This window comes from Prionailurus bengalensis, chromosome A1, assembly GCF_016509475.1.
Source record: "Prionailurus bengalensis isolate Pbe53 chromosome A1, Fcat_Pben_1.1_paternal_pri, whole genome shotgun sequence".
NCBI lineage: Eukaryota > Metazoa > Chordata > Mammalia > Carnivora > Felidae > Prionailurus > Prionailurus bengalensis.
In genome coordinates, this window is record NC_057343.1 from 181,705,174 (window position 1) to 181,720,630 (window position 15,457).

The following is a 15,457-nucleotide window of genomic DNA, read 5'->3' on the forward strand; positions in this document are numbered from 1 at the left end:
TGGAGGAGAAAACCATTCCACATTTTGCCACCACTGGGCTTCAGGTTAGCAAAAGACCTAGAACAACTGCTGTGCTCCGAGCAATCAGAGCTATGCAGGTAAACAGTGCTTGTTTATGAAACCACTTCCTTTAGCATAAGAAGGAGGGCCGGGTTACCTCACCAGCTGTCTTCAGTTCCCCTATCTATAAAACAGGAATAATATGGTACTCTCTCCCAGGTTAATGTGAAGAGTCAATGAGCCAAATGCCAGTGGCTCTGCAAAGTATAGAGCAAAGACCCTCAGAATCACCTGGGGACCTGATGGAAATGCAAATTTCCAGGCCCCACAGCAGCCCTACTGAGTAGAGTTGGGGGGTGGGGGAAGAGGTGGGACTTGGGGAGTGGAGTTAAACAAGGCCTCCAGGGGGTTCTGAGGCTTCCCCACGTTGACAACCTCTGCTCTAAAGTCTAAGTTCCATGAAGACAGGATTTTTGTTGGTCCAATCACTGCTGAGTCTCCAGTGCTGGGACAATGCCTTATATATTACAGGCACCCTATCCTTTTACAGGCACTCAATAAATATTTCTGATTAAAGGAATCCAGATGAAACAGGGGAGGAAGGAAACCCAGGTTCAGAGAGCCTGGCATTTCCAACTATATTTGCCCAGCTTGATGACTCTCTCACTAATTTGTAGTAAATATTACGAGTTGGACACTGACTGTCGTGTCTCACTCTCGCATTTCTAGCTCTTAGCGCACGCAGTGCCCAGCTCATCGGAACAGGCTCTTGGCAACACCCTACTGAAGGCACAAATGTCTCCAGTTCCAAAGCTAAATTCACAGCACAACTGCCAACAGGTGCGGCGGACAGGTCTGTCCCTCCATCTTCCTAAGATGGGGAAAAGAATTCTAGAGAACACCAAGCCCCCAGTTATAATGCAACTTATCTGTTCAACTATTTGCCCTTCTCCCTTGCCCAAGGGTACACCCTGCTGTAGCAGGGACTTTGCTCTGATCCTCAGCACTAGCAACGGAGCCTGAAGCCCAGTAGGCACTCAATAAATACCTGCTGAATGAATGGCCAACCCCTGGCTGGGTGGGACGAGATAAATACCAATGCCCTTCTGCACCACCACCATGCTAAAATCAGCAGGTTCTCAAACAGCTCTCAAACAGTCCTGGGGGTGAAGGGGAGGGGGGAGGCACTTCTCGAGCGAAGAGACATGGTATCAAGCAGTTACAAATGAATTCCAGATACCTCCAGTTTTTGCATCAGCCTTTTTAGTTCTGCCATGACAACTGCAATTCATTACCCCTGCTTCACACACAGCCCTGGTGCCAGCTCACTGGCAAGAGTCACTTCACTCCAGAAATTCCAAAGAAGGGCTTGTCTCCGATAAGACTAGGGTAAAAGAATTTATTGACTTATTTATATAATGAGGGCTGCCAAGGTGGTTTGTAAGCTCTGATGTCAATCTGGCTCAGATGAGCCCTGGCTTACAGGAAGACACTTGAGTTGGTAAGGAAGGAACAATGGTTCCTGTTCCTCTACCAATGCACAGGAGGGCAAACGAGCCTGACGAGTAACAGCTCCCATTAGAAAGCCTCATGTGCACTAAGCACTGGGCTAAGAATTGACATGTCTGGTGTCATTTCATTCTCCAGGGGTAGGTAGGTCCTACTCTGAGAAGAAACTTGTTCAAGGCCACTTACTACGTGTAGTGACGGGGCCAGAACTTGATTTGGTGCCCTGTGAAGATCTTTATGAAGACCTTATCTACTTGCAGGGAATAGTGTGGAACGTCAGACCAATGTTGGGCTGGAAGCACACATTTTCCTCCACAGAGAACAAGACGCTGATAGGTGTGTTTCTGTTGGTTTCTCTGTAGTTAGAAAGGTCCTCTTCCCTCTGCTTCCCCCCCTCTCCAAATTTATTGATTGTGCAGTGGTGCAAAGAGTAAGGCTTTGAAATCAGATGGGCCTAGATTCAGATTCTAATTCTGCCTCATTCTACCTGTGTGACCTTAAATTTAACACTTGACCATTCTTAGCCTCAGTTTCCCCATTTGCAAAATGCCAGGAATATACAATGAGCACGTGACAGATACTAGATAACGATGATTAAATATAACTATTATCATCCTCATTACCACCAATGTTAATGCCAGTTATTGTTCTTGTTGCTAGTAATACAAAGACAAGCCACGCACTTGGAAGAAATTCCTAGAATACAAAGTGAAATGCTAAGAGTCCTATCTAAGAAAAGCCATCACAGATGTTCGATCAGAAGGCTATCCCAAGGTCACCTCATCCTAGCAGCCACCTGATGCCTGTATCTTGCTATTTTATCCTTCCAAGTCAGGTACCAATCAGTGGATCCTAAGGCTGCCCCAGTGACCAATGAAACAAGTAACCACCACTGGGCAGGGAGGAAGACAGTGTGGGGACAGCTGGGCTGCTACGGAACCAGGCCCAGCAACAGCAGGCAGCCGGCTGGGGAAAGTCAGCAGCTGCCGTTGGCCTGGTGTCCTGGCTGCCAGAGTGTGATGAATGGAGCAGGGGAAGAAAAAAGGCAACAAAGGTGTCCCTAATCTTGATGCAGCTTCACTTTTTTTCTGTCTGACCATTGAGTGAGAACTTAAGCCACGGTCTTTTTTCTTTGGCAGACATTTGAAACTGAAAGATCCCATTTCTTTCTACCGGTGAGATGTCATGGGTAGAAGCACTGAGGAGGCGAATGGGGCTGGGGAGGTGGGGCGGGGGTGGTAGGGGGAAGGGGAGGATGTGACCCACGGCACTTGTCCATTTTTCCCTTCCTTCTCACTCTCTCTTCTCCATCCCCCACTGTGTCCAGCATCTTTATAGAATGTTCTATGTTCTCCCAACACAGCAACACTAAACGCGTGTCCCCGTCTCAATTATTTTGGCAAGAGGTTTACTGCTCAGGAGCTGGAGGCTTAATGGCCTGCTGGCGAAGGTTAAATAACAAAACACCACTGTATCCAGTTTCTGAGTTTTCTCTTCTTTTATCTCACTCTGAAACAGGGATTCAAGGCAGCCAAGAAGCCCGTCAGCAGCAAGCAGGGACTCTCGCTGTTCTGCCTAAGGGTTTGTAGCCGGCTGGCCCTCTCCATACTGGGAGACGCAGGGCATGTGAATTTTTCACACACACACTCAGCCCAGATCCAGCCATCTGCCCTTGTCCAAGTGGAAGCACTAGGAGATGTCACCCAAGCCATTTCTCCATGGGAAGTGGGGGTCTTATCCAGGGCCCCTCGCTGAGCTGGGGGCTGTAGATCCTCACTGCCTGGAGGCAGGCATGGCCAGAGAGAGCTCCTGACAGTCAGCATGGACTGCCAACTGCACCTGAATTGGCAACCCCTAAAATGCCACCAAAACCTGACCAAGACTTCTTCTATCCAAGATGCTGTGTGGCAGCACGCCAGCCACCTTCCAACTCCCATTTCTTTGAGCCTTGTCTCCCCTTATGTGCACCTGAGCTTGGTGTTCCTACCCTTGCAGTAACTAAGGCAACCTGATTCTCTTCTCTTCAAAAGAGCAGTGTTTCATAGCTACCTGGGATCCCAGGGGATTGGAGAATCAGGTCAGTTCAGCTAGGCAAAAAGCCGGAGGGGTGGTGACAGAGAGTAGCTGCCTTGGCTACTAATTCCCTGGCCATCGAGAACATTTACCCAAGCGACTTGGAAACGACTTTGAGCTCTCAACACACACTGTATCCTTTAGAGTTTCTCTGCCTCCATCTCTGCTCTCTCCTTCCCAGAGCTCTGGTTAGCTGGCTGCTCCCAGAAGGCGGGGGGGGGAGGGTGCCCAACAGTCTCCTAATCCCCCGAGGATTTCATAGGCTTCTCTGATCAAGCCTCCTCTGCAACACAGCTCCCTGAGAACCCTAGCAAGTTTTCCACCTTATTGACAGGGGACTCTGGAGTAGCTACAGCAAATATGAGTGTGGATTTAAGAGTCCAACTACCTGGCTTCCAATCTGGGGTGCAGCACCTCCCGGTGACCTTGACCAAGTTAATCTTTCTAAGTCTCAGTTTCCTCATCTGAAAATGAAAATAATAACAGCACTTACCGCACAAGGTTGGCAAAAGGATGGCATGTGATAATAGAAAAGGCTCAGACCAGTGTGTAGCATAAATTCAGTATCCTAGGACACAACTCACCAACGGTCGTGACAGCATGAAAGAAACCTGCTGGTCTACACCACCAGAAAGGATTATGGAAAATAACTGAGCCACAAGCATAAAATATTCCCAAAATATTATGTGGGTGAGGAGAAACTGGATCTGATTTTTAGGGAAAAGTTTACATAAGAGAAAGAGGGAAAAAGATCTTTCCTAAAGATTCAAGGTGTGACCTTGGGCAAGTCCCTTGTCTCTGAGTCTTAGTTTCATCAGTGAAATGAGAGGGCTGGGTTACAAGAGCAGAAAGGTCCTTCCCAGCTGAAAACTGGGGAGAGAGCTGGGCAGAGAGTCTCCATTTGACTCAAGTGTTTCACAGGCATTTTCTAATAAAAGCTAAAAGAACTAGTGTTCCCACGTACCTCGTGGGTATCAGGCTCCATGCTAACTGCCCTATCTGATTTAGCTTATTTAATGTCCATAACATTATGGACAACTATATGTATGTCTCTATCACAGAAAAGACAAAACTAAGACTCAGAGGGAATATGCGACTTGCCAAGGTCACTCACTCAGGTAGCAAGTAGCAGATCCAAAATGCCAGGATTCATTTTTTTTTAACGTTTACTTATTTTTGAGAGAGAGAGAGAGAGAGAGAGAGAGAGTGCACCTGTGAGCAGGGGAGGGGCAGAGAGAGAGAGGGAGAGAGAGAATCCCAAGTGGGCTCCCTGCTATCAGCCCAGAACCTGACCCAGAGCTTGAACCCATGAACTGTGAGAGCACGAGCCGAGCCAAAACCAACAGTCAGATGCTTAACCAACTGACCACCCAGGCACCCCAAGATGCCAGGATTCAAAGGCTCACACTCTTTCCGTTGTCCATACTTGCTCTCTGGTTAACTGTGGCCTGGTCACACCAGAATGGTACAGGTAAGTGAAATCATGCTTGTCCTCGCTCCATTCCCCAAGGCCAAATTCCTTAGGCAAGGGAGCACAGGCCTTGCTTCAGCAACTAATTCAGTAGGCAGCTGAGTAGTGCAGTGGTTAGAAATGCGTTTTCTAGTATCAATGTACCTAGCATTGGCATTACAGCTTCAGGAAAGTTGAGTGGCTTTCACCAAACTCAACCCCGCCAGCCTCAGTTTCCCCATTGTACCTATTCGCAGTGTTATTAGAGGGATTAAAGGAAATCACCCATGTACTCAGCAGACTGCCTGAATATAATAAATGCTCAGTCGTTATTTCCTACCCAGCTAAACAGAAGAGCATATAGGCAGTGATGAGCAGTTTTGAAATTAATCTATGGCAGGAGTATGGCAGGGGTCCAAGAGCCCCCTGAAATTATGTGCCAAAATTATGCACTTGCACTTTCCTTCAGGAAGCATGTTTTTTTTTTTTTTAATTTGCATACAAGTTAGTTAGCCTATAGTGCAATAATGATTTCAGGAGGATAACTGTGCTTCATCTCCTACATAGTAACACCCAGTGCTCATCCCAACAAGTGTCCTCCTTAATGCCCCTTGCCCATTTAGCCCATCACCCCAACCCACAACCCCTCCAGGGCCCTCAGTTTGTTTTCTATATTTAAGAGTCTCTTATATTTTGCCCCGCCTCCCTGTTTTTATATTATTTTTGCTTCCCTTCCCTTAAGTTCATCTGTTTTGTATCTTAAATGTTCAGGAAGCATCTTTAACCTTTGTCAGATTCTCATAAGGGTCTGTGGCCAGAAGGAGGTTAAGAGCTTAAGACTGTAGACCAACTTCCTACAATATAAATCATTTCTGAAATAACAAGGTTACTAGCAAAAGTTCCTCCTATCATGAGAGAAGTTGCTGGGTCCTCTTGACATAGCCTCTTAGCCATGTGGGCCTCTGGTACTTATCACAGAGCCCCAGAAACTGTGCCTACAGAGTTCCCAGGTGGTTCCTGGAAGAAGGTCTGAACACACACCACAGATTAAGCAGGAATTAGGCTTCAAGAACCTTCTCTGGCAGGACCAGTTCAAACAACCCATTCTTCCTCGGAGAACAATCAGCATATTTGTTTTTGCATACCACTAAGTTAAATACACAAGGAATGCTGGCCCTTTGCTGGGAGCTCCCAGAAGCACCCAGAGCCATTCTGCTAAAGGAACAGTGCTCCAAAGGGCTGGGGAGACCTGAGCTGCAGCACCTGATTCCCCACAGGCCCGGCACCTTCCCAGGCCAGCCTGTGGTGCCGCTGGAGCCTTTGGCCCAGTAGGCAGGGCCCAAGCTGCCCACTGGACCCTCTCCGGTTGTTGGGACAACCGTCCTCAGGAATTTCGGCCTCCCAGTCTTGCCCTGGGTGAGAAGGGAAGAGAGTTGGCAAGGCCGCCTGCCTGGCTGCTCTTCCGACCCGCTGGTGAAAGGGGAAGCTGAAAACTGGATTCCCTACCCCCAGTAGCCTCCATGCCGGACAGCACACGAAACAGCTCAGCCCCAGAGGGAGGAATGTGCCAAGACATTCTTCAGGGTTGGTAACCCGAGACGCTATTTTGTTCTTCGTGGCTAAGAAATCACTTTTCTGACTGAAGGACCCTTTGACTTACTTCTTTTAAATTCAGGGGAATGGGCGGGCATCTCCCTGATTCAGGTAAGGAAAAAGCCAAGACAAATGCAAACACACACACACACACACACACACACACACACACACACACACACTTAAGGAGCAGAATTTTTTATGTGATCTTCTGCTTCACAGCATTAATCAGTTGCAGAGATGTAACTACCCTGGCAGAATTGACTTCCCCCATCCCACCACCGCAAAGAAGAAGTCTGGCTCATTTATGCTTTAATTTTTTTCCTCTTCCTCGTTACAGTCCCCTCTCCCCATTCGGCCATGGAGTCAAGAGGGGTAAGACGAGGCCAAGGAGTCCGAAATCACATTTGAGACCTGGCAGGGTCCTGTGACCATCTAATAAACTGTCTTCTCTCACCAATGGAGCACTTTACCTCAAAGAGGTCAAGTGCTTTACCTGAGGCCACACAGGCATGACTACAAGACAAAATTCCCAAATGGGGTGTACAGGAGGGAAATTCCAGAGAGCCACAAGTGGATGTCAAAATTTCCAGTTGGCCCACCACAACAGTGACCTTGGGGTTACACTAGGTACATTTCAGCACCCCAAACTCAGTCCCCACCCCCACCAGCCCAGTGTGAGTGGAATGACCAGGAGGTAGGAAGATGCATTAAAACCAATGAGTTGCAAGGTGAAGTGAGCAGCTTAGTTAAATGCCAGTATGTTTTTAATTCCTCTCCACTGCTTGCCAATCTGCCTAAAAACAAAGGCTGGGGACACCTGTTGCTTGGGTATGGGCAGGCTACAGTAGAGAGCTACAATATAATGGCACTGGATTGTTTTTTTTTTTCTGCTCCACTGTATTTTTGAGGATCTCTTCTATTTATGACAATAGATGTTACTGGTTTCCCATTTGTGAGAGTTGAAAATTTTCAAATTTTCAAATTCAGTTGATTTAAAGTCAAATATTAAATAAGCAACAGTACAGGTCGATATAGTATAAAATCATGATGGTGGTTCACATGATACTAAAATTTGAAAAATAATGCTGTAGCCAAGTCAGTTTTACACTTGCCCTCTTCCAAGGGTAAACAATTGAGAAGCTTTCTCTAGCTGTATTATCCTCTCAGAGCCTCAGAGAAGTCCCTAAATTCACGACTAGGGTGAGGGAGCACTGCTGGGTGCAGGGCTGTCTCATTCCTCCAACATCGCACTGCTGACAGCACACTGGCCTCAGTAAGCTTCAGGAACCAAAACTGGGGAGGAAACAGAAGGCTGAACCTGTGTATGTTCTAGATGAGAATAAGGGGCTGCCTAGTGCACCAACACTGTAACAGCGTCCCTGGGGACAGGTGACCCTGAGGGGGAATGAAGAGGAAGGAAAGTGACTCCGGACAAGGTTAGAACGTCAGAGCTGGTAAGGAAAATGGTGTATTATGGCAAGTGGTGGAAAGCTCAACATATTCAAGCAAATCACACCTCTGGGCCTCAACTTTTCTCTTACCTTTGAAAATAAGAGCTGGGCCCTGATCATCTATGCCCCTTTCAATTTTTAGAGTTCGACTATTACTCCTTCCCTTCCAAGAAAACCATTAATCTTACAAAGTGGGAACCTGAGGCTTAGAGTTAAAGCAGCTTGCCCAAGGGATGTTTTCTCTAGCATTAAAAAAATTAAAAAAATTTCTTTTCCAACGGTACCTGGCTGGTCCAGTAGGTAAAGCATATGACTCTTGATCTTGAGGTCATGAGTTCAAGCCTCACACTGGGCATAGGGCTTATTTAAAAAAATAAAAAAATTATCTTCCATATTACACTGAGACATCCCACATGGTACTGAGAAGAGAGTAAGCACCCAGTAAATGTTAAATGAATTAACTTAAAGTGCTCACAGAAACTACTGGGAATCTCTGCTCTAATTTTCTTTCTGCTCCTTTTTTTAAAACCCTTGCTACACACCCCGTCTTGGACTTTCCGGGACCTCCATCCCAACCCCGTAAGAAGAAGAAGGGTCCAAAAAATTCATCTCTATTGCTCTGCAGGCACCTAACACCCAAAGGTCACACTGACCAGGTGAAAATTCCACATTCCTAAGACACTAAGACCACAGACCAAGACAGCGAAGGACAACAAAGCAATCTCAGAGGGTGGTTCTCGCCTCCTCTCAGGACATACATGTGGAGGGTGTGTGTATGTGTGTGTGGAAAGAAATGCCAAGCAATCAAAACCGGGTGAGAAAGTCTGGAAGCTAAGAGCCATGCCATACCAGTCATCTCAGACTCCACCTGCCTCAGCAAAATAATAAATAAATAAATAAATAAATAAATAAATAAATAAATAAATAAATATCCTGTGCTACAGCCGCCTTAGTGCCCACCAAGGTCAGGACGCACTGGTGCAGAGCTGAGGAACTCCGGACCCCGGAGGAAGAAAGGGAGAACGAGGCGATGGGCAGGGCTTTGCGGGAGGCCTCTCACCTCCATCTACATCCTAACAGCTTCCAAGTTGCTGTGAGATTCCTGGAGAACCAGTCTCCCAGATCAGCTCTCCCCCGCTCCTTCCTTTCCTTCCCACTCCAGCCTCCAGCACCCCTGGCTGCTCCTATGCTCTTCTCAAGAGCCTCCCAGGCACCTGTCAAAAACCACACTCTAGGCTGCCTTCCCCTCCGCGTACAGTCCTTCCTCCAGCAGTTTCCCACTGAATCCTGGGTCCCTACCACCCCCACCAAACTAGATGCTTCCCCATCACCCCCCTCATGCTGGGGAAAGCCTCCTTGGGAAGCCCCAGAATCACAAGGCAAAGTTGCCCGCCCCCCAGCCCCCGCCCGACCTCTTCCTAAAAGGGGCGGGGGGCGGGGCTAGAGCTTAAGGTCAAAACTCTGGGCAGGTGCCGGCTGGGGCCTAAGTCCTCCATCGGGGAGTCGGTGGGGGCTATGGTCAGCCCACTGGCCGTCCCCTCCTCCCAGCAGCCCACCCGGGCAGGAGCAGCGCTCCAGACCGCGGGGGGTGGGGGTGGGGATGGGGGCGGCAAACTGAAGAAAACGCAAGAGGCTCGCAGAGTTCCCTTGCTCCCCCTGCCCAGTCCAGGCTGGTAGCCCCAGGCCAGCCCGGGAGGTGTGGGGGCTGCCCGGGGTCCTACCTGTCTCGCGGGTCGATCCAGCTGGTGGTGCGGCTCGTGTGGTCTATGTAGTAGACCTTGCCGTCGAAGTCGCGCGCCTCCTCCCAGCCCTCCGGCAGGGGCAGCTCCGGCCGGGGCATCTTCCCGAGCGCGGCCCGCGCTCCCCCATGCAGCTCCCGGCCGCCGCGGGGGCACCCGGCTCAGCGGCTCCGGCCGGCCGTACCCGGCCCGGGCGGCCGCCGAGGCACCATGATGGGGGGGTGGGGAGGTGGCGCCCGCGGACTGGGGGCCCTAGTGGGGGCTGGCCGGGGTGGCGCCGCGGTCCATGCGGCCCTGCGGCTCCCGCCCGGCGCCGCCCGCTGCTCCCGCCGCCGGCCTCTCACGCTGCCATGTGCGCCCGCAGCGGCGCGGTGCGGGCCCGGGTACGCGCCCGGCCGGCGGGGCAGAGCGAGCCAAGCGCAGCTGCCGCCTGCTCTCCTCCGCCGCGCGGCGCGCTGCGCCCTCCACGCCGCCGCCGCCTCCTCCTCTTCCTCCCCCAGGCCGGGCGCAGTCGCCCCTCTCCACTGAGCCGTTCTGCGCTCGCTCGCTTTGCGACTTCTGCCTCCGCCAGGTGCGGCTCGGGCGGTGCAGGTAACCGCGCTGCCCCGGAAACGGGAGGCGGAGCGCTGGGCGCCTGGGTTCCCGGGTCCCCTCCCCGCGCCCAGCGCTGTGAGGGCGGGTCCTAGGCCCCGAGACGCGCCCCCTCGTGGGACTGTCCGAACCGGTGGCCGCCCTTGCAAGGGGAAAGGCAGACAGCCCGTACCTGGGTCCGGGACAAGGACTGGAGCCCCAGGTGGTGGAGCAGGACCCGCTATGCCTCTGCTTTTCAACGCTCCCGGCTCACTCCACCCCGTGTCCAGGCTCTTGGTACAGGTGGCCCCAAATCTTACAACTCCCCACTTATGTAGCATCAGGAGTCAGGAAAGAAGTGGTTAAATGGAAACATTCTTGCGAATCAGGGAACATAAGTTTTCCAGGATCTCTGGTCCCTTCCCCCAACACACTCACCATCTGTCTCCCTCTCATTCCATTCTCCCCGTGTTGTTTCACCATCCCCCCACCCCTGTATTTGCTAATGTAGCTAGCTCTCCTCAGGGTCCCTAAGATTAGGAGTACATACTATGAATCCCCTCCCCGGGGAGGACTTCCAAAGAGTGTCAGGGGAAACATTGTGTAAAGTAATATAATGATGGTGTTGTTAGCTAAATTGAGTCCTTAGCCCTTCCCAAACTGTGGGCTAGCAGCTTCACATGGGGCTCTGTCCTGTGATACTTTGAGGTAGGTATGTTATGGATTTGGGGGAAAGTACAAGACAGCAAAACAAAGTTCCATTTTGAAAAAAAAAAATTAGAAGAAATTTTAAAATCGTAATATTTCTTGAGAAATTAAAAGTATGTAATTAAATATAAAAAGGTGGCATGATTAGGTTAAGGATCAACTGGCTTGTCTGTGTTTCCTGAATGTATGTTTTACCATTTTTGCCTTGGATATTTGGCAGGAAGCTGGCCTGGAGGACTGGAGCCCATTGCGGTGTATCCTCTTGTCTGAGCCCCACAGTCTCCCAGAGGAGCCAGCATCCTGTGCTGTATGGGCCAGAGTGTGCTGAGCAAGGGAAGGAATCCCATGCTTTTGGCCTCATTTTCTCTTGATAGGTAAGACCCACCATGGCAGTTCCTTACCTCCCATGCAAAGTCAGTTACTTCCCTGAGGCTAGACCTAGAGCTCAGTGTTTGGCCCTGCCTACCCTCCTTCATTCCATAGATGCCATGCACAGAAGTCCAGAATCATGGGTCTCAGACTGGCCCACAACACCCCTAAGTAGGAGTTCTTCATCCTTTTAAGGGGGATTCCCACAGCCCTCTTCACTTCCTCTACTGGGCCAAACTTTCACAATATAAAAACCTATTACTGATTAGAGCACTAGCTCAAAAGCGAAGCCAAAATGGCACTAGGTGCTTCACACACACAATCTCATTTAGTCCTCACAACAACCCTTTGGAGTAGGGAATACTTATACCCATTGTTATTGATGAGAAAACCGAGGCTCTAAAACACTGTATTATTGGCCAGGGAAACAGAACTAATAAGTAGACTCAGGTCTGTTTGTCTTCGCTGCTCAACCATTAACCTATACTTTCTTTCTTCTTTTAATTACTCTGTAACTCTTGGACCTACCCATGGTCTGGATCTGGAATATTATGGATACTGATGAATGCTTATCTCTGTTGATACTTGCTTCATAAAGATTTTGCTAAGAAGCAAATTCTCTTCAGTCTGTTTGGGTCCCAAACCTGTCCTATTTTCTGCCTGTGTGACCTTGAATAACTTGCTTAACTAAAGTCTCAAGTCTTAGGTCTGAAAAATATACAGATTTCATAGGGATTTTTAAAAATTATTATTTAAAAACGTTTAAAATGTTTATTTATTTTTGAGAGAGAGTGAGAGAGAGAGCGCACACAATTGGGGGAAGGGCAGAGGGAGACACAGAATTTGAAACAGGCTCCAGTCTCTGAGCTGTCAGCCAGAGCCCAGCACAGGGCTTGAACTCACAAACCATGAGATCATGACCAGAGCCTAAGTTGGATGCTTAACTGACTGAGTCACCCAGGAGCCCCCATGGGGCTTGTTTTAACGGCTAAAGGAGATGAGACATGCAGAGGGCTTGGCACCCACTGTAAGCCATCCTCTCAGGGGCCTCATTGTGGTACATTTGGAGCTACATGCCTGGCAGCAAGCAATGCCCCTGTGAAGTATGAATCAATGAGGTATTTTCTGTTCCAAACACAAACCCATGTCCTTTCCATCCCTGCAAATTGTACGTGGTTGCTTGTGACAATCATCCCAACTGCTGATTTCAGTTTTGTCTTCTCTTGCAACCCAGCCTTCTCACCTGTTGGTGTCAGTTGCGAAGGGAAACACAGTGTAGACTACCAAATCCTGCTTTCTTTTTAGTCCAGGTGCCCAAGCCCTGGATTTTCCAAATGCCTTGTTTCTTTGGATCTTTAGATGTGAGCAGAGGAGCAGGAAAGAGAGACCAAAACTGGAATTGACTCCTTAAAGCCTTGGTCTGCTTTTCTGTCCCTCCTACTTCCATTCTTCCCCCCAACACACACAAAAGAATCCTAGGTTATCTCCCAGAAGCTGCAAGCAGGGTGAGGTAATAAAACAGATGACTGCCTGCCCCATGTGATGGCGGGTGAATCATCCCCAGGCATTCTGCAAGGCTGAAGACAAACGTGAAAGGGATTAAAGGTAAAACCAGCCCAGCCACGTGATAGGGCAAACTGGACATTATTCTACAGGTGACTAAACTGCAGGAATGTGAACTGAAGACAAGAAGCCCAGCCTCTCCCGGCCTTCCTCCTGGGGCTGTGTCTGGCTGCCCGTGAGCTGAGTCGGAGGCATGGCCAGTACCGGAGCTGAGCAGAAGTGACTATAGGACAAGACTTTCTTCGTGTACTTTCACATCTAGTGGCCCATAGGAGACACCTGAGCCCAGGACACGTTCTCTTGTTTTTTGTTTTTTGTTTTTTAAGCTTATTTATTTATTTTCAATATATGAAATTTATTGTCAAATTGGTTTCCATACAGCACCCAGTGCTCATCCCAAAATCTCTTGTTTTTTAAAAAGACGCCCACTTAAAACCTTGCCCCCTCTGCATGAGCAAAGAAGAAAGGCCAGTTTGCACATATGTGTTTCAGAGAATGTTTGAGTGGCAGGGTAACATATTTCATGAAGATGGTAAGGAGGAGAAATTAAGCTTTAAAAAAAAAGGAACAGAAATGTCAGCAGTAGTTTCTTGTTAGCTTCTAAATTCTTCAGGGAAATGAAGGCTGTGAAGACCTCTGCTGAGATTTTTCTTCCTATTCCATGTTTGTAACTCCCTGCCTCATGCTGTCCTTCCCACACACACTTCCTTTTGTATGATTGAGCCCAGAATGTCCCTTTTCTATAGCCATGCATTATTTGAGGTTCATAACTGGGCTCATGGACTGTTCTTTTCAATGATGGGAAACATGTCCTAAGCCGGAGAAAATTGGGCTTGAAGAAACCTTGGCAATAGGAGAACCGAGGTAGAAGAGATGGCTTTTTAATTTATTTCTGGGTCCTCAGTGCTTAATACAGTGCTTGAAAATAAATCAAAATAAGTCTAGCACAGCCTACTCACTTTACAAGTAGAAGGGGTGTCTGAATAATGACTCATTGCCCTTGTTTTTACCAGTTCCATTTTACAGATGTGTAAACCGAGATTCTAAGACATAAGGTGACTTTCTTGCAGTGACATAGCATATAATAGAGTCAAGATTCCAACTCAGCTCCTTCTAGTAAGTAGGTTTTGGCTTCTGAATTCATAACTGTGTGGGCTCTAGAGTGTCAGTGAAAGAGGAACTTCAGGACACAGTCTGGTTGGAAGGGGGTAGAAGAGTATCCAGGAGATTATCTTGAACTCCTGCTTTCATTGGAATTGCTTATCTACTTGGAGTGGCTGGACATGGGAGCCGGCATACTGAGGTCATAGCTGAGTTTACAATGAGAGGGCAGGATTGAGGCAGGGGTTCTGAGTTCTAAGCAGAAGATAGACCAACCTGATTCTTTACCTCTACCAGTGCTTTCAACAAGACCCTCCTGGGGGATTAGGTATCAGGGGTTCGAAGCCCAAGCTGTCACCATTGGAAGGAGGAGCACTTTTCTCCCCATGCTGCATGCCTCTCTCCCCCCTTTTTTATCCCTTTCTTGTTCATTTACTAACTGAACTGGATTTCTTCTGGACAGGAGGCTACCCTGGGGCTGGTAGGAGAGGTTTTGACTTTCCCATCCAAGAGTCTTCTGGGTACTGGGGGCTAGGAGCTGTTGAGTCTTTCCCTGGAGGATGAGGAAATGAATTCTGCACTGAAGGAGGAGGTGGAAATCTCAGTTTCAAGGGTGGGGGTGTGGAGAGGAGAGAGAGAGTGTGAGCAGAGGGAGGGAGTTCCTGCAGAGCAGTGCTTTCCTCTGCCCCCACCCCAGCAGCAGCAGAGGAGCCCTGGTGGGAAATAGGGGTGGGGGTGCAAGTGCGGTAACCAGCAAGCTGGCGGAAAGAAGCCTCTCTCGAGTATTTATAGAGCTTGCATCGCCATGGTACCCAGGCGCTGAAATTAAACTCCAGCCCAACTGCTTAGAGACGGGTGGGAAGAAAGGCTCTTTACCTGTCCATTGCTCACAGTTTGACGTCTCATTCTCAGAATTTTAGATGAGCAATCTGAGGGAATTTTGTAAGATACTGGCAAGAAGAGTGTAGGGCTGGGGCTTAAACCCAGATAAGTTGCCTCAACAGGGGGGCTGGCGGAGTAGTGGAAAATACATAGGCAGGGGAGAAGAAATCCGTGCGCGAAACTTGGCTCTGCATCTTGGCTATTGTGTGGGGCTTTGAGCATATGAGACTGCATCTCCTTGAGCCTCAGTTTCCTTGTTTGTAAAATGAGAGCAACAGTACCCACTTTCCTGTCAACATGTGACAACTACATGAGCTGATGTAAGTGAAGCACACTCTCAGCCCCTGAAACACAGTGGTTCTTTTAAAGGTGGGTCCCTTTCTTTCTCAGCAACTTAGTCATTTATTCAACCAGACTCTTGTCTGTCAGCTGTGTACCAGACCATG

General features: G+C 48.9%; 1 protein-coding gene across 1 annotated transcript in view; it reads right to left on the reverse strand.

Moving 5' to 3' along the window:
* The window catches only part of WWC1 (WW and C2 domain containing 1), a 155,180-nt gene extending 145,252 nt beyond the window's left edge, over positions 1-9,928 (reverse strand). Inside the window, exon 1 of the mRNA XM_043596305.1 lies at positions 9,801-9,928. Within this exon, the coding sequence (XP_043452240.1) occupies positions 9,801-9,919 (119 nt within the window). The 5' untranslated portion in view covers positions 9,920-9,928. The remainder of the gene's footprint in view (positions 1-9,800) is intronic.
* Positions 9,929-15,457: the final 5,529 nt, after the last annotated feature.